This window comes from Centruroides vittatus, unplaced genomic scaffold (assembly GCF_030686945.1).
Source record: "Centruroides vittatus isolate TY-2023 unplaced genomic scaffold, ASM3068694v2 contig_1202, whole genome shotgun sequence".
NCBI classification, from domain to species: Eukaryota; Metazoa; Arthropoda; class Arachnida; order Scorpiones; family Buthidae; genus Centruroides; species Centruroides vittatus.
This window is the reverse complement of record NW_027120770.1, coordinates 1-14444: the sequence shown is the minus strand read 5'-3', so window position 1 is coordinate 14444 and position 14444 is coordinate 1. Positions and strand designations below refer to the sequence as shown.

General features: G+C 30.3%; 1 protein-coding gene across 1 annotated transcript; it reads left to right on the top strand.

Moving 5' to 3' along the window:
- The first annotated feature begins 701 nt into the window (after positions 1–701).
- Positions 702–2018, top strand: LOC136985118 (uncharacterized Golgi apparatus membrane protein-like protein CG5021). The gene is made up of 5 exons (XM_067282326.1): positions 702–753; positions 820–1157; positions 1229–1351; positions 1723–1854; positions 1926–2018. Exons 2-5 carry the CDS (start codon positions 888–890, stop codon positions 2016–2018), a joined length of 618 nt encoding a protein of 205 aa, XP_067138427.1. The 5' UTR covers positions 702–753; positions 820–887.
- Positions 2019–14444: the final 12426 nt, after the last annotated feature.

Below are 14444 nucleotides of genomic sequence, written 5' to 3'. Positions count from 1 at the left end.
CATCTTGAAGACACGGAAGTTGAAGTGCAATGCCAAAGTCGTGCATCCTTTGGCACGTGGTTCGTTTACTAACGTTTACTCCAGTTGCTCTTCATTGTGCATGCAAGTGCTCTTAAAGCGGTTTCGCGCGACAATCCTTCTCAAGTTTCTCTCTTCTATTGCAGTCGTTTACGTCCACTTTTCTGGCATTTATTAGTTAAAACTTGAACACGGTTTCGTTGTTTCAGTACTCTAGAGTTGCGAGCATTTTATATAATTCACAATTTCATTCCGTGTTCTTCCTACTTTGTACGAGGCTATGATGATATCTTCAGATCTGTCACTAATGTCGCGCTTACGCCCAATGTTGTACTGTCATACTGTACCGAGCCCATAATGGGCTTGCTAAAAAAAGACCCTCTTAGTGCCCACAGGGTGGGAAAAAGTTAAAAAGAATTAACAAAATGGGTCGTTAAAGTCTGAGTCGAAAAACCTTTAATATTTTATAGATCCGAGGATACTGAAGGCATAAATCAACGTTTAATAGGCTGAGTCTTTGTTTTGGTTACCATATGCATGCAGCATTTGTAATAACTGTTTTTTAGTATAGCGGTCATTTATCCCAAATGAAAATATACAGTAAATTGAATTGGAATTTTATATAGAAAATGGTATTCTGCTGATTGGACGAAAACTGTTCGAAATTCTTAAATTCAAATCAGAAAAGGTTCTAAATTTTTAATGTGAAATTCAAAATGTGAAGAACTCAACATGGTTTGTAATATTAAATTCTTTCTGATTAACTTACTTTTACTTGTATATAACAAATTATATTTATAGAATGGTGCCGAAATAAAGAAAACCGAATTGTAAGACTATGTTTAATTATATATTTATAATATATAAATATGCATACTGTTTCATTATTCGATTATATTTTTAGACATCCGGTGGCCATGTTTTTCTACATAGTTTTCAAACTAGCTGCTTTGGTCGTGTATTTCTTTTCGGGTTGGTTTTATATCGATTTTACTATACCCGCCATTACTATAATTCTTCTGTTGTGCATAGATTTTTATGCAGTAAAGAACATACTAGGACCAATTCTTATTGCATGCAAATGGGGATATTACGTAGACGATAATGGAATCACTCATTGGTACTTCCAATCTAAAAAGGTACTTAAATCTGATATTTTGTCGTTCGTGTTAACATTTAATAGTTAATAAATTAATTTAAAATATTTCAGAATACGGAAGAGGCCATTGATTATGCTGAAAATTTAATATTTTGGTCAATTTTAATTATAAATCCCGTGATATGGCTAATGATGTTTTACGCCACCATTTTCCAACTCGACGCCAATTGGTTTGTAAGCGACCGTTATTATATATTAAAATACGAAAAAACAACTGGTTTCTTTATAATAATATAAAGGTTCGGACCGACGTTTCCAATGCGAAAACGTGTACGTCGGACGTTCAACGCCGCCTTCCTGTAATCCTAGAAGTTTGACAATGACATTTGGAACGTCAGTGGAATCATGCTCGACGTTCTAAACGTCATTTTGAAACTTCTAGGCTTACAGGAAGGCGGCGCTGAACGTCCGACGTACACGTTTTCGCATTGGTAACGTCGGCCGCAACCTCTCTAATCTTAAAAATTATACGCTTTTTGGAAAAGGTATTTTCAATCGTTTATAACTTTAATTATTTATTCTAAATACAGAAAATTAACTTTCAGGTTGTCGTGTGTATCGCCTTAACGTTGAATATTATTAATTTGATTGGATTTATACATTGTAAATATCCAGCCGATTCGACCGAAACGGTTAAAGTTTTTAAGGATTTTTTCCCTAAAGACTGTTTAAAAAGAGTAATATTTAGCACAATTAATGAAATTATTAATTAAAATATTCTATTTACATTAAAAATATTCTGTTTTAGATGTATACGGCTGTAAAAAAAAAAAAAAAAAAAAAAAGGAAAAGGTTGAAGAGAGAAACCGAGAACCTGAGCAACCATAAAATTTATAATTAAAGTACTTGAATTTTTATTAATACATTGCTATGCTGATAGATACAAAGCACAAAATGTATAACTTATTTTCTAATAAAATTATAAAACTAAAATGTTTTATTTGCACAATTTGAAGGTTGCCAACCTTTTTTGGTCGTGGTTTCCCTACAACTTTTCGAAACTTCACATCGACCCTCACCAAAAGGTTGTGTTGCAAGCAAAAAAATGAAAGCTGTTACTATTTTAATACATTGCTTACTCTCCTTCATAAAATAGAGTAATTAAACGAACTATGAATAAAATTTCAATAATATATTATAAATGGAAAACTAAGCTATTACAGGAATTGATGACACCGAATAATAACTACTTCTATTGTTTAGTTTATAAAATATGATCATTTGGCTTTAAAGAAATTTTCTAAAAATTGAAGTAGATAACACTAAACAGGTTTTTGCTAGAATCGTATTTAAATCTTTTAATAATAATTAACATTTATTTAATTTATTCAATTTAATACATAGATTCTTCATTTTAAATCAGTAGCATCTTGCCCACGTAAATCATACTTTTTCTAATAACAACAAAGTCATGGCATTTTTCTACCAGAAAAAATTTGAAGAGAAGGACAGCCAGGAAGACGGACAAAATAAAAATTTCTAGATCTATTATTTTTTCTAATTGCAGCTCAATAACACTTTGATTATTCTGTGTATTCAGAATTTATAATTTGAAACTAAAAACTACAAAAAGGACAACATAATAATGTTTTTGGTAACATTGGCGAAAGAATATACGAAATAGATTGGTAAAACAGTTATACCGTATACTCTTATTGACATTTGTCAATTTCATGAACAACTTAAGGCAAAAGAAATGGGAAAATAACTGTTTCGCGTATTATGTACTACAAGGTAGGTCAAACGAGTCTGGTTTGTTCAAAGGTGTTGGTTTATTCATAATTATTATTACCGTTCCAAAAAGAAATGCTTGTTATATATTCAAGGTTTAACTTACAAAATTTACTTTGATGAAACACATAGAACACATGGAATAAATGTTTATAATATTATATTCTGTATAAGAAAGCAGATTTTTCGAAGAAGGCTTTTAAAGGAAAGATGGCACTTCATTAATAAAAATTATCTCCACCATAACGGATGGTTAGTGTGAGTTTTCTTACAATGAAAATCCAGAAAACAGCTGTAAGAAACTTATATTCAGCATTTGCGATCACTTTTGAAATTTCGTAACGAATGGCGCCACAAGGAATACAATTTATGGTGAATAATAATATAAAAGTTATCATTTAAATAAAATCGCACTACAGCCGAAAAAGTTAGGCAACTTGTTGCTGCTTTTTTTTCGCGCAACATCTGCGAAATTAAAATGACGTTTATATTTATGTGTAAGAACAAACGTATCACTGGATATCGTGATTGATTTGTTTCATTGTAAAACGTGAATTTTACTCGAAAAGTAAAAGCCAAAGATTGTTTGGATTTTGGTAATTACTTTCATCAGCACGTAACGATATAAATGCCTAATCTTAATTTTGTCAATTACGAAATGGTCCACGTAATAATTAAATTATCCATTGGTATTTTGAAAATATAAATATTTTCAAGAAAAATATTTTTAAGTATATCGTATTATAATTATATAACTTTACTGCGATAATTATATTATTCGTTATTTATCTATTAAAATAGAGAATAGAGGAAAGTGTATAGAAACAATGATGGCGAGATTAGTATGGTAATTCATCAGCCGTACATGATTTGAATGTCTATTATTTGCATTTTTATATAAAATTAGTAAAAGTGAGAAAAAAAACACAATGGATTTACATGATATTCTAAGAAGTTTATTCAATTAAAAATATAATCTTTTCATATTTCGAAAACTTTTCGTACAGGCAAACCTTTTTTAAATAGAAATTCGAAAACCGGTGTTTTAAAAAGTCAGTTTTTGTATAAACCCGAGAACTGACTATTTTTATTCCAAACCAATAAGGTTATTATAGTGGTTAGCCAAGAATTAAAACTTAGGCCTATATCAGATTCATATATCATACGATGAAAATTAATATGTGTAAAACAAAATGCTATAAAGTTATTTTCATAATACAAGTAAATTCGTATACCACAAACACTCCCAGATTAAAATATATAAATAAATAAATAAATAAATATATTTATTTATATATGTCTTCTAATAACTACTCTTAAAAAAATTATAGAAACGTGCTTTTAATTAGAACAAATATAAAAAGAATGATCAGGTGATAAACCAAGAGGAAGGATGATTGAAAAAGATCGATGATAAATCGAAATTGTATTGCATGCCAGATGATTTCTCCTCACGTGCCACTTTGGGCACGCGTGCCATCGGTTTGCCTTCTCTGATATAAACGATAACATTATTCAGCAACAAAATCATTCAAATAACAACTTCACTACTTGCATTTCCTACCTTCAGTTTTTAGAGCGTCTTGGGTTGAAGTTCCGAAAATCTGGTCACTTTAGTATACCAAAACATGATGTAATTTTAAAAAAGGGTTATTTTGTTGCCAGCCTTACACAAACAGTTAAATGTTTGAATTTTTCTCTTTTAATCCCTATAAGTTGTTAGAAACACCGATTTTTGAAAAGAAATCATCAACGCCGCGGGCCGGATATGAAGTCTTAACCAATTGCTTCGTTCTTGTATTCTGTTTGTTTTTTGTGTCAATTTTGTGTCTATTTTCTGTGCACGCAATGCTGTGTTTTTAATTTGACCTCTAAATTTTGTTCGGCGTGCTCAAACAGCACAAACATTGTCGCTTTGACTCAACTTTATATCAAAAACGAAAGCATGGACCCTTATTTTCTACATTTACATTTTTTACATGTCTGGATTCTTTATCGCGATAAATACATAATAGCAAAGTTTTATCAAAATTGGCCCATCAAGTTTTAAGAATGAACACAATTCTCTAAGTCACATACAAGAACTTCGCTAACGCCCCGCCTCAATTATATATTTATAATACATGTTTAAGTGTTTAATTTATCTATTTTCTTTAAAATTTAAATTTAACAGCATAAAAATTAAATGTAACTTACCAATTAAAACGAATGTAGAAAAGGTAATTGTTTCCAAACGCATGTTTATCTCACACTTGAAAAATTACTTTTAAGAAACTAAACAGACAGTTGCCAGCTAACCTGTCTAAAAATATAGAAACTTGTCAAGGTTAAAGCGATATCGAATGAAATTCTCCATCAGCAACACACACGTCTACTCTTTATTCTTTTATAAATAAAAAAAAATTAATAATGAAAATAATTTTTATTTTCAGAAGAATGTAACGAATAATAATGACAAAATTGTGCATTTTCTACGTTAATTTTCGATTATTTGTTAGCATTTTATTGAATCTAAATAATAAATAATAATTATATATAAGTATAAATTAAAATAGGAGAAAGTACATTATAAAAGAGAAAGTACATTATATAAAGTATATAAAAGAGAAAGACAAAAGAGAAAATCTTTAGCATGTATTTATTATTTTTGTATACAAAATGTATTAGTTAGATAAACTAAATGTAATTTTTATAGTCAAACCTCTGAACGACGGCCATTGATGGAAACATTTAAATAGTCATTGTTTGGATGTTATTTTGTTTGCATTTTAAAAAGAAAACCCCTAAAAACATCTCTATTTAGAGATGGCAGGTTCGACAGTATATTTAATTATTCAAGTTTATTAGCAAAAAGAAAGATCTCTCTGTTACAGGGGATAATACATAGAAATAAAATTAATAAACAATTTTAGTTTACAAATATATTATATTAATAACAAACAATCATAATTTAAGAAAACCGTACAGTCAGTTTGCCTTAGATCTTATATACGTGAACATAATAAGTAAAAGATACTGTATTAGGACATTGAAGTTTTATAATAGTTTTTATTTACTATTAATAACATTAATTTAATTTTTAAAAATGTTTCTGTGATTTTAACAAAGTAATTATACATTTTATATGGATCCATTTTATTGAAAAAGTTTAAGTTTATTCTGAGTTCAAGAGGTGAACTACAGTTACATATTCGTGTGATATCATATTGTTCAAACATAGGTGTAAGTTCTTTACAGTGTTTTAGAAGGTGGAATGCTGAGAAGTCTTCGGATTGACATAAGCAACAATGGGTATTTGAAAAATTTATGTAGGTATTATTAACAAAGAGAGAGTATTTGTTAAGGCGCAGCTGGATTATTAGTCGTTTGACGTTCAAATCAATTGGTTGCCACATGTATGGCTGAGAAGATGAAATTTCGAATAAGTTGGTGTACCAGGGATGATAATTACTATGGTTTAAAGAGAGTTGATCTTTATTTATATATTGAGATATGGCAGAGTTTAATAGAAGAGTATAACCGTATTTCCAGTCCTGAATGATATCTTTAAATAATAGTTCTGATACGCCAAATGAATTCAGAATTTTACATAATTTGTATTGAAATAATTGCTTGTAATTTAGGTTTTTGTTCTGCTTGAATATTTCTTGCTGTAGAAAAGTTATATTATTGTCACTTTTGAATTTGAGTCTATACTAAGATTTAATTATATGTTTTAACAGCAGGGGAAAGGACCAAATACGATTTGTTTTATGTCAGAGAGCATAACCGGGAATTGTTCTTTCTAAATGAAACAACTTACGTAGAAAATAGATATGAGAGGTCACGAGTTTATATATGTAATCCAGACTCCAGATAGGGCTTGCATAATAAATGATTGGGTTAATTATAGAATTATATAGTTTTATGTGAATATTTAAATTAGAGGCTTTCAGGGTTAAGCATAGAAATAAAAGGTTTACTTCATTAACTGTTTATAGTAGAGTATTGTCATGGTATATTTTAGTTTATTTTTCAGATATTTTGCCATTATTGCGAGAAATATTAATATTGGTTTTAGTCGGATTTTTTACTTAGTGAATTAATTTAAAATAAAGATTTAGCTGGTTAATTTTCCTTTGTAATAAAATTTCGGTGGGTGCTAGTATTACTAGATCATCTGCGAATAATATGTAGTGAAAGATTCTGTTGTTTATTTCAATGCCATCGGTTGAATTATAGAAAAGTTGATCAATGCCGAGCAGATAGAAGTTAAATAAATATGGCGAAAGGGGATCACCTTGAAGAACACCACGGGAAAGAATTAGTGAGGGAGAAAGAGTCTTGCCTTGTTTGATCTTAATGTTATAATTTGAGAAGAGCTTTTTTATAGTAGTTGAGAATCGAGTACTTGCACCGCAGGCTTTTAAGTTATTTACTAGTAGTCGGATATAGATCGAATCAAAAGCTTTTTGTATATCGAAGAAAGCAGCATATACTTTTCTATGTTTTTTTAGTAGATGAAGTTGTAGTGTCATTAGTAATATGAATATTGCTGATTCAGTTCCTTTATTTTTAGTAAAAGCGTGTTGAAATTTGGCTTATAGTTCATCATTGTTGAAATTTTTTTGCCAGTAATGAGGTGAAGCATTTCCTTAAAGTTGATAGTAATGGTATTGGTCTGTAATTACTAGAAAAATACAGGTATGAATGACTGTATTCCAAGAGTCTGGGTAAGAGGTAGCTTTGTACGTACATGGTGTTGAAAAGATTTAACAGTTTAAACCTGGCTTTATTTGAAAGCATTTTCAGAAATTTAGTAGGAATATTATCATTTCCTGACGTTGAGTTACTTTTTGTTTTCTGTATTGCTTCATTCAGTTCATGAATGGTAAAATCGGAGTCTAAGTATTCGTTATAAGCATAAGTGTTTATTATTGGTAGTAAATGTGAATGAATTTTTGAAAATTTTTGATAGAAATTTTTCCAAGTATCGAAGTCTATAATTTGTGATTTTTCAGCCAGGTTTGATTTAACACTAAATCTTCTTATTGTAGACTGTCTTTACTGTTTTTTACTAAGTTTGATTCGAGTTTCCGGAAGTAGATTTTTTTTTTGTCTTGAGTAAGTTGTTGTAGGATTGTTTGACTTTCTAGTAATTATCAAAGTTAGTATCATGAAAATTTTAAGTTTAGATTGCATTTTCATTTTCATTTTATGGCAATCAAAATCATACCAGATTTGTCGCAGTCTATTATGAAAGTTTCGTTTTTCATTATTATTGTATATATTCATTATATTGGTCATTAATTTATAAATTTCTTCACTATTGTTTTCCGTTATTATTGGAATGTCAGTAAATCGATTTTCAATTTCTGTTAAATATCTTGAGGTTTTGTACTTTATTCTTTGACTTTTAATTGATAAGTTGTCTGATTTCTTAGGCGAAAATAGTAAAAATTTTGCTATTGCAGATAGGTGATCAGAGATGTCAAAACTAGTTGTGGTGAAGTCCGACCGCAATCCAGTAGTAAGTCCGAGCAGATTATATAATCAATAGTAGATTTTACGGCATATGTTAAACAAGTGTATTCTGCAGGAATATCAGGTTTGACTCGTCCATTTATTATATACATTTTAAGATCCGTTATTACTTCTATTAGTTTTTTACCCAGTCTATTAAGCTGTTTGTCTTTCGACTGACGAGTATTTTGTACTAAAGAATTAGGTCCATCATATCTAGAGTCCATTGTTTCACCAATTCTTGAATTAAAATCTTCTAATAGAGTATGAAGTCGTATGTTGCCAAATATCAATTAGTTTGGAGGTTTTGTTTAAATTTGTTAAATCATCAGGAGGGATGTAAAAGAGCATCAAGGTCATTAATTTATTAGTTATATTTGTAAGAATAGGTCTGTCGATTGAAATAAGAAGCAGGATGTAGTTGTCGGATTTTTTTGTTTGTATTATTTTACAAACATATGTTTTTATTAATATACAGAGACTACCTCTTGGACGACCTGGGCCTATTGGTTTATGTGCCATTACTGATTCAAATGTAAATTTATCAAAAAAATTTGACTTATAAATCAGTTCAGAAGTTATCCAAGATTCTGTTATAGCGAAGATATCGGGTTCATGCTTGGAGTAAAAAGAGTCGATTAGTGGAGTTTATTTTTAAGCCCTTGGCTATTCTAGTTGACAATAGTAAATTTTATTGTATTGTATTTTATTTCGCTTTTTAGTATATCAGCTTGTTGTATTTGTTAATCTATAAGACGGAAAAGAGTTATCCACATGGACTAATTTCCCAGTGTTTAGACTGTAAGTTGATTTTTCACGTTCAAATATTGAAGTGTCATTACGTAGTTTGACCAAGGGATTGTGTGCAATTCGTAGTAACTTGGGAGTAAGCATTTACGTCTAATCCTTGAATTTTTTGTTAAGTCCGTTGATATTTGCATATTTTTCCATTCTTCTAGCAAATTCTGTTGTTTCTTTTGTAGAAAAGTAGAAAAAATGCGATCACGAATATAATTATTGCCAAGAATTAGACTTATAGTTGACTTTGGTTGTTTAGTTAATTGGACTATTTCCAGGATGTCTTCTTCAGCTATATTTTGCAAGTTTAATGAGGTAGTGATGAAATTATGAATTTCTGGTCTAGAAATAATTTTAAAATTAGGATAATTTTATATAATTATATTATTGCGGTGATGATCATTAATGAAAGACTTTATTCTAAATTGAATACAATCTTTTTCTGCATGTAATTTGTTGACCTGTTGTTTTAGGTTATTTATTTGTTCTTCCATTTTTTTTCTGCTGTTCTTTAGTTTTACAAATGTTTTCATGTATCACGTCAAGATCTTTTTTTTCTAATTACCATTTGGCTAAAAAGTTTATCGTTAAAAGTGTTAATCAAGTTGGAGATTTTGTTCCATAGGATTGTCGTAGAGGTGTCTGGTGGATTGTCCGGATTATTAAGTAAAGTAGGAACGAAGTTAGTTGACTCACCTGAAAGACTATGAGTGCTAAGTTGTGACAAATTCAGGTTAGGATTCACGTCTTCTGTAAAGTCTTCGGAAGAGATTTTTTTCGAAGTTAAATTAAAATCCGTTATTAGCCTGGAGTTTGACGAGGTTGGATTGATTTCTTTTGGCTTCCGGTTTAGAACGATTCATTAGACTGTTTTTGTTTCTATCAGTATGCTCTACAGCTGTGTAAAAGTCCTAAACCCGTCATTCGATAATTGAATTGTGCTTAAATATAAACTTTGTAAACAATTTGAGTTAGTCAGAAGCAATCAACACTTAAACTTTATGCAGATAACGAGGTGCTTAGAAAAAGTCACCAGCAGCCTCGACTGTCGGAACACGCCCCCTGGTTCGACAGTATATTATATTTATTGTTAAACACTATACTTTATATAATTTTTGTCTGAAGTTTTTATTTTTTGCATCCTGCTGTATAGTCTGCAATGTACCTCGCGGTAAATAACCAATTATTTTCTGCTCAAATAAAAAATTTTGATCATCGAATGTGTTTTTATATAATAGAAATATTACTCTATTAACTTATATTTATAAATGTAGCGGCAGTTGTTATCTTCTATGCTGATCTGAAATTAAATTTGCAATTTCGGAATGACAATGCATGGAAAAACTTGTCAAACGAGTTCCTTTCATCAAGACAGTTTTCCTCCTCTCGACTGTATAAAAACTTGACTGTATATCTTGCTACATAGTGCAAGGATAAATAGAGTTTTTATTATAGATTAATTAAATTTTTATGATTGAAAAGTTTAAGGTGCAAATTTATTTTTATGTAGAGTAATTAAAGACTATAATTTTATTGTACAAATTAGTTTATATCAATCTTTCGCAAACTGTAAAACATAATCACTAGGCAACGTTCGAGAGAGTAATAAAAATTACAAAAGTAAGAAAAATGCTGATGAAATAAAAGAAAAAGACAATAAAACAATTTTTCTGAGTAATTTTATTGTTATCGAAACAAGGTGAAATCACCACTGCACGAAAGCTCCAAAAGTTTGTATCTGGCTGAAAAATATATGAAAAACGCAAATTTAATGTAGCAAGGTATAAAAAGCAATGGTATAAAAATATCGTGTACGAAAGTACGATTAATTTGAAAGAAGAATATCCAATGCCCTTTCCGATCCAATTCATACGAGTGGAATCGTCTTTAATGCGTTTAAGAGAAGACAGATGTTATGTGTTTTTTCACCTGTAGCCTGGAAGATTTCTAGTTTATTTTCGAGATTGTAGTACTTTTTTGGCTCTGTAGTAGTCTTGATTTGTCTACCTCGGCTGCTTTAATAGCAGCATCAAGCTTATAGCCCAATAATTCGACAGTTCGTTTGTCTTTAATAATTAGGTTTATGAAGGAAAACTTCATACTTTCGGACTTCGTACTCGTTTCTATTCTTGACCAATTTGCACAACCTGGCGTTACGCAGTTATTGAGCTACTGGGCATGGTTAAAAATTAATACAGCATAAGCACAATTATTCCAGATATTCCAGTAAAGAATTTTTTAGTCCTGTCACAAATAAGCTAAATATTGATTATTAACCATTTGTAACATGCCATAACGAGCAAAAATTAAAAAAAAAACTAATAAATAGGTTAAAAGTGATAAATACAAATGTATTCTGACAGTTTATGAGTTAACTTTACTTCCTATTGAAATTGTTTTATGTCAAGGTTGTGGAAATTTCCACAACCTTAACATAAAACAAGAAAAAAACTTTTAAGAAATTTGCGGAATTTCCCGGGTTAAAAAAACAATCTGGATCCCGTTTGAGAAACTTTAATATATATATATATATATATATATATATATATATACATATTTTTTATTATTAATCTTGTATTTGAACATCATATTATTTGTATACAGTATAAAATAGACCACCAAGAACGTTACAACACAGACTTAATGTAGTTTCGCTTTGCCTAGAAGCAATATATAAAATATGCATTTTATATATACGGTTACTCAAAATTAATGTACAGGCAATTTATCTGTAAATCAATTGTCCAAAAAGTTGATTCTGAAGGATATCAGGCAGCAACGCCCAGTTTCACTTGTAGAGGAAATTGAAAAGAAATTATTTCCATCAACAAAAACTGCAGCAAACTTTTGTTTATTTACATTTTTATGAAGAAAATAAGCGTAATAAATTAATATCTTGGCAAAAAACAGTGATAAAATGCCGAATAGTAATAATAACATGCTTAGATTTTATAGACTAATGTCTTTAATAAGTATTATAAACATTTTGTAATCTATACACTTTTAATTACTTATCAATATAATAGTTTTTCAATGAAAAAATGTCTCTGAATGCGATGAATCATTCTCCTTATCAATAGTCGACATCACTAAAATTTTTCTATAGTTTCCTGGTGTTTTACGACAGTATATGTTTAATTAAACAATACTCGACGGCGACGAAATGACGATCAGCATAGTTTCTCCACTTTTCGTCTTACTGTTTTCGTTAGTGGTTCCAGGACATTTGTTACCCACAAACGAATCACTTGACCACGAAACACAACCAGCAGACGAAAATGAAGACGTTTTACGTTTTATTAAAGATATGGATGGAAAAATGAAAACATTAATAAGATCCGTAGTCAAGTCCAGTTTACCTTACGTGTTGAAGATGTCCGAAGAGGTGACGTTATCTTCTTCGTGTATGAGTGGTTTAATGCGATTCGTGAAAGATTTCATGAAAATGAAGGATTGGACCTTCAGCTGTGAGTATGTCTTAAAAAATTAGTAATTACACTTAAGTTTTAATATTACTGTTTGCTTATGCTACATATTACAGAATGTAAATGATGCTTCTTAAGATGAAAAGGAAACTCTTGGTCTACAGCAAAACTACATCTCTTGATGTTTATATTATAAATTTCTAAATTAGTCTATTTAATTTAGCGAGTATGTTAATAATATTTCTGTAAAATCATCGCTGAAGCTTTGCTCTATGTTACATTTAATTAAACTTAAACGTGATTATTCAACTCACTTTTGAATCTTTTATTATTATTTTTATATTAGTTATATAAGTTTGGCAACAGCCTTTGGAATGTCAGTGGAATCACGCTCGACATTCCGTAGGCCATTACCAAACTTTTAGGCTTACAGGAAAGCGGCGCCGAACGTCCGACGTACACGTTTTTGCGTTGAAAACTTCGACCTCAATTTCGCTATATTCTTCTAAAAAACGTAGTGTAAACAGTACGAATTTTCACGTATCCTCAGTAATTTGTCTACGGTAAGAATAGACTAAGGAATAACGTCACGCGTAATGTTGTTCGAGTTAAAGCAATCTGCTGATTCGCTACTGATGTCGACCCTATGAGACCGAGTAGGCATTTTTCTCATTAATGCAGGTTGAGAACTTTTGACAGTTAAGAATCGAGCCGCTGCAAACGATGTACCCTAGTTCGCAAGAAAGCGTGCAAATGCTTCGAATAAAGCGAAATAATAATAATAATACAGTATTTTGCACATTTTTATTTTTATAAGCCGTTTTTAGGAAGAAATAATAACCGAGTATTATCGGCATAATAATACTAACCATTCCATACTAATACTATTTAATGATCTCTGCTCGATATGAAATACGTATATAGTGTTTAAAATATTATAAAACTTCGAACTTTTTATTGAAAGAAAATATATTATTAAAATAAACAAAAATGCTTATTATTATAATTAGTAAACGCTGTTATTTGTATCACGTAAAATCCCCCTGAAAACATCGAAAAATGCAAAACAGTTCAAGAATTTTTTTTACTCTAGGTCTGTATGTTAATGTATAGTACAGCTGACCCTTTATAATCCGACAGCTATAAAACCAAAAGAGTGTCGGATTACCTTAAGGGTCCGGATTACCAAAAGTGATTACATATTCAGCATTGTTCTGTTAGCAGTAGCCTGCAATATTCCAACATTTTATGAGTAAAATGCTGCCTAAGTTAATATGGAAATGAAACACCCATTTCGGTTAACGAAAACATGTTTATAAAAAAAAAATATAGAAGCCAATAAATGCACATACAGTATGTACAGGCGTAAATAATGCAGTACGTACAGAACTGCTCACGGATAACAAAGAAATGTATGTCATCATGTAAGAATTAAGTGAAAGATTCGTGTCGCCACATCCTTCCGTGGAAGCAAGCATACACGTAATCGGACAAGGACTACGGTGACCTTGACGACAGGGGCGTCGGACTACTGAGCATGTCAGCTTACAAAAGCGTCGAATTATCAAGGGTCGGCTGTATATGTAAAATAGCACGATTTTTTTTATCCTCTTTGAAGCTTAATAACTTGTGCTTTTTGCTGAAATATTCCGAAATTCTGTAAAGAGCTTTGCCTTTTAGGTAAATTGGCGTTCGTAAATTTTGGATGCTAAAGGGAATTGGTGTGTCATATCTAGAACAATGTTGGAGTGAATGAACATTCTACCTGTCATTAGCATTCACAGTTTTGAAATAAAATATTATAACAGATG

Bases quoted from the DNA above. Each gene is read 5' to 3' on its own strand.
- LOC136985118 (XM_067282326.1), top strand. From the start codon at position 888: ATGCATACTGTTTCATTATTCGATTATATTTTTAGACATCCGGTGGCC. The intron at 1,158-1,228 runs GTACTTAAATCT...AAAATATTTCAG, and splicing joins GGTACTTCCAATCTAAAAAG to AATACGGAAGAGGCCATTGA. The intron at 1,352-1,722 runs GTAAGCGACCGT...ATTAACTTTCAG, and splicing joins AACTCGACGCCAATTGGTTT to GTTGTCGTGTGTATCGCCTT.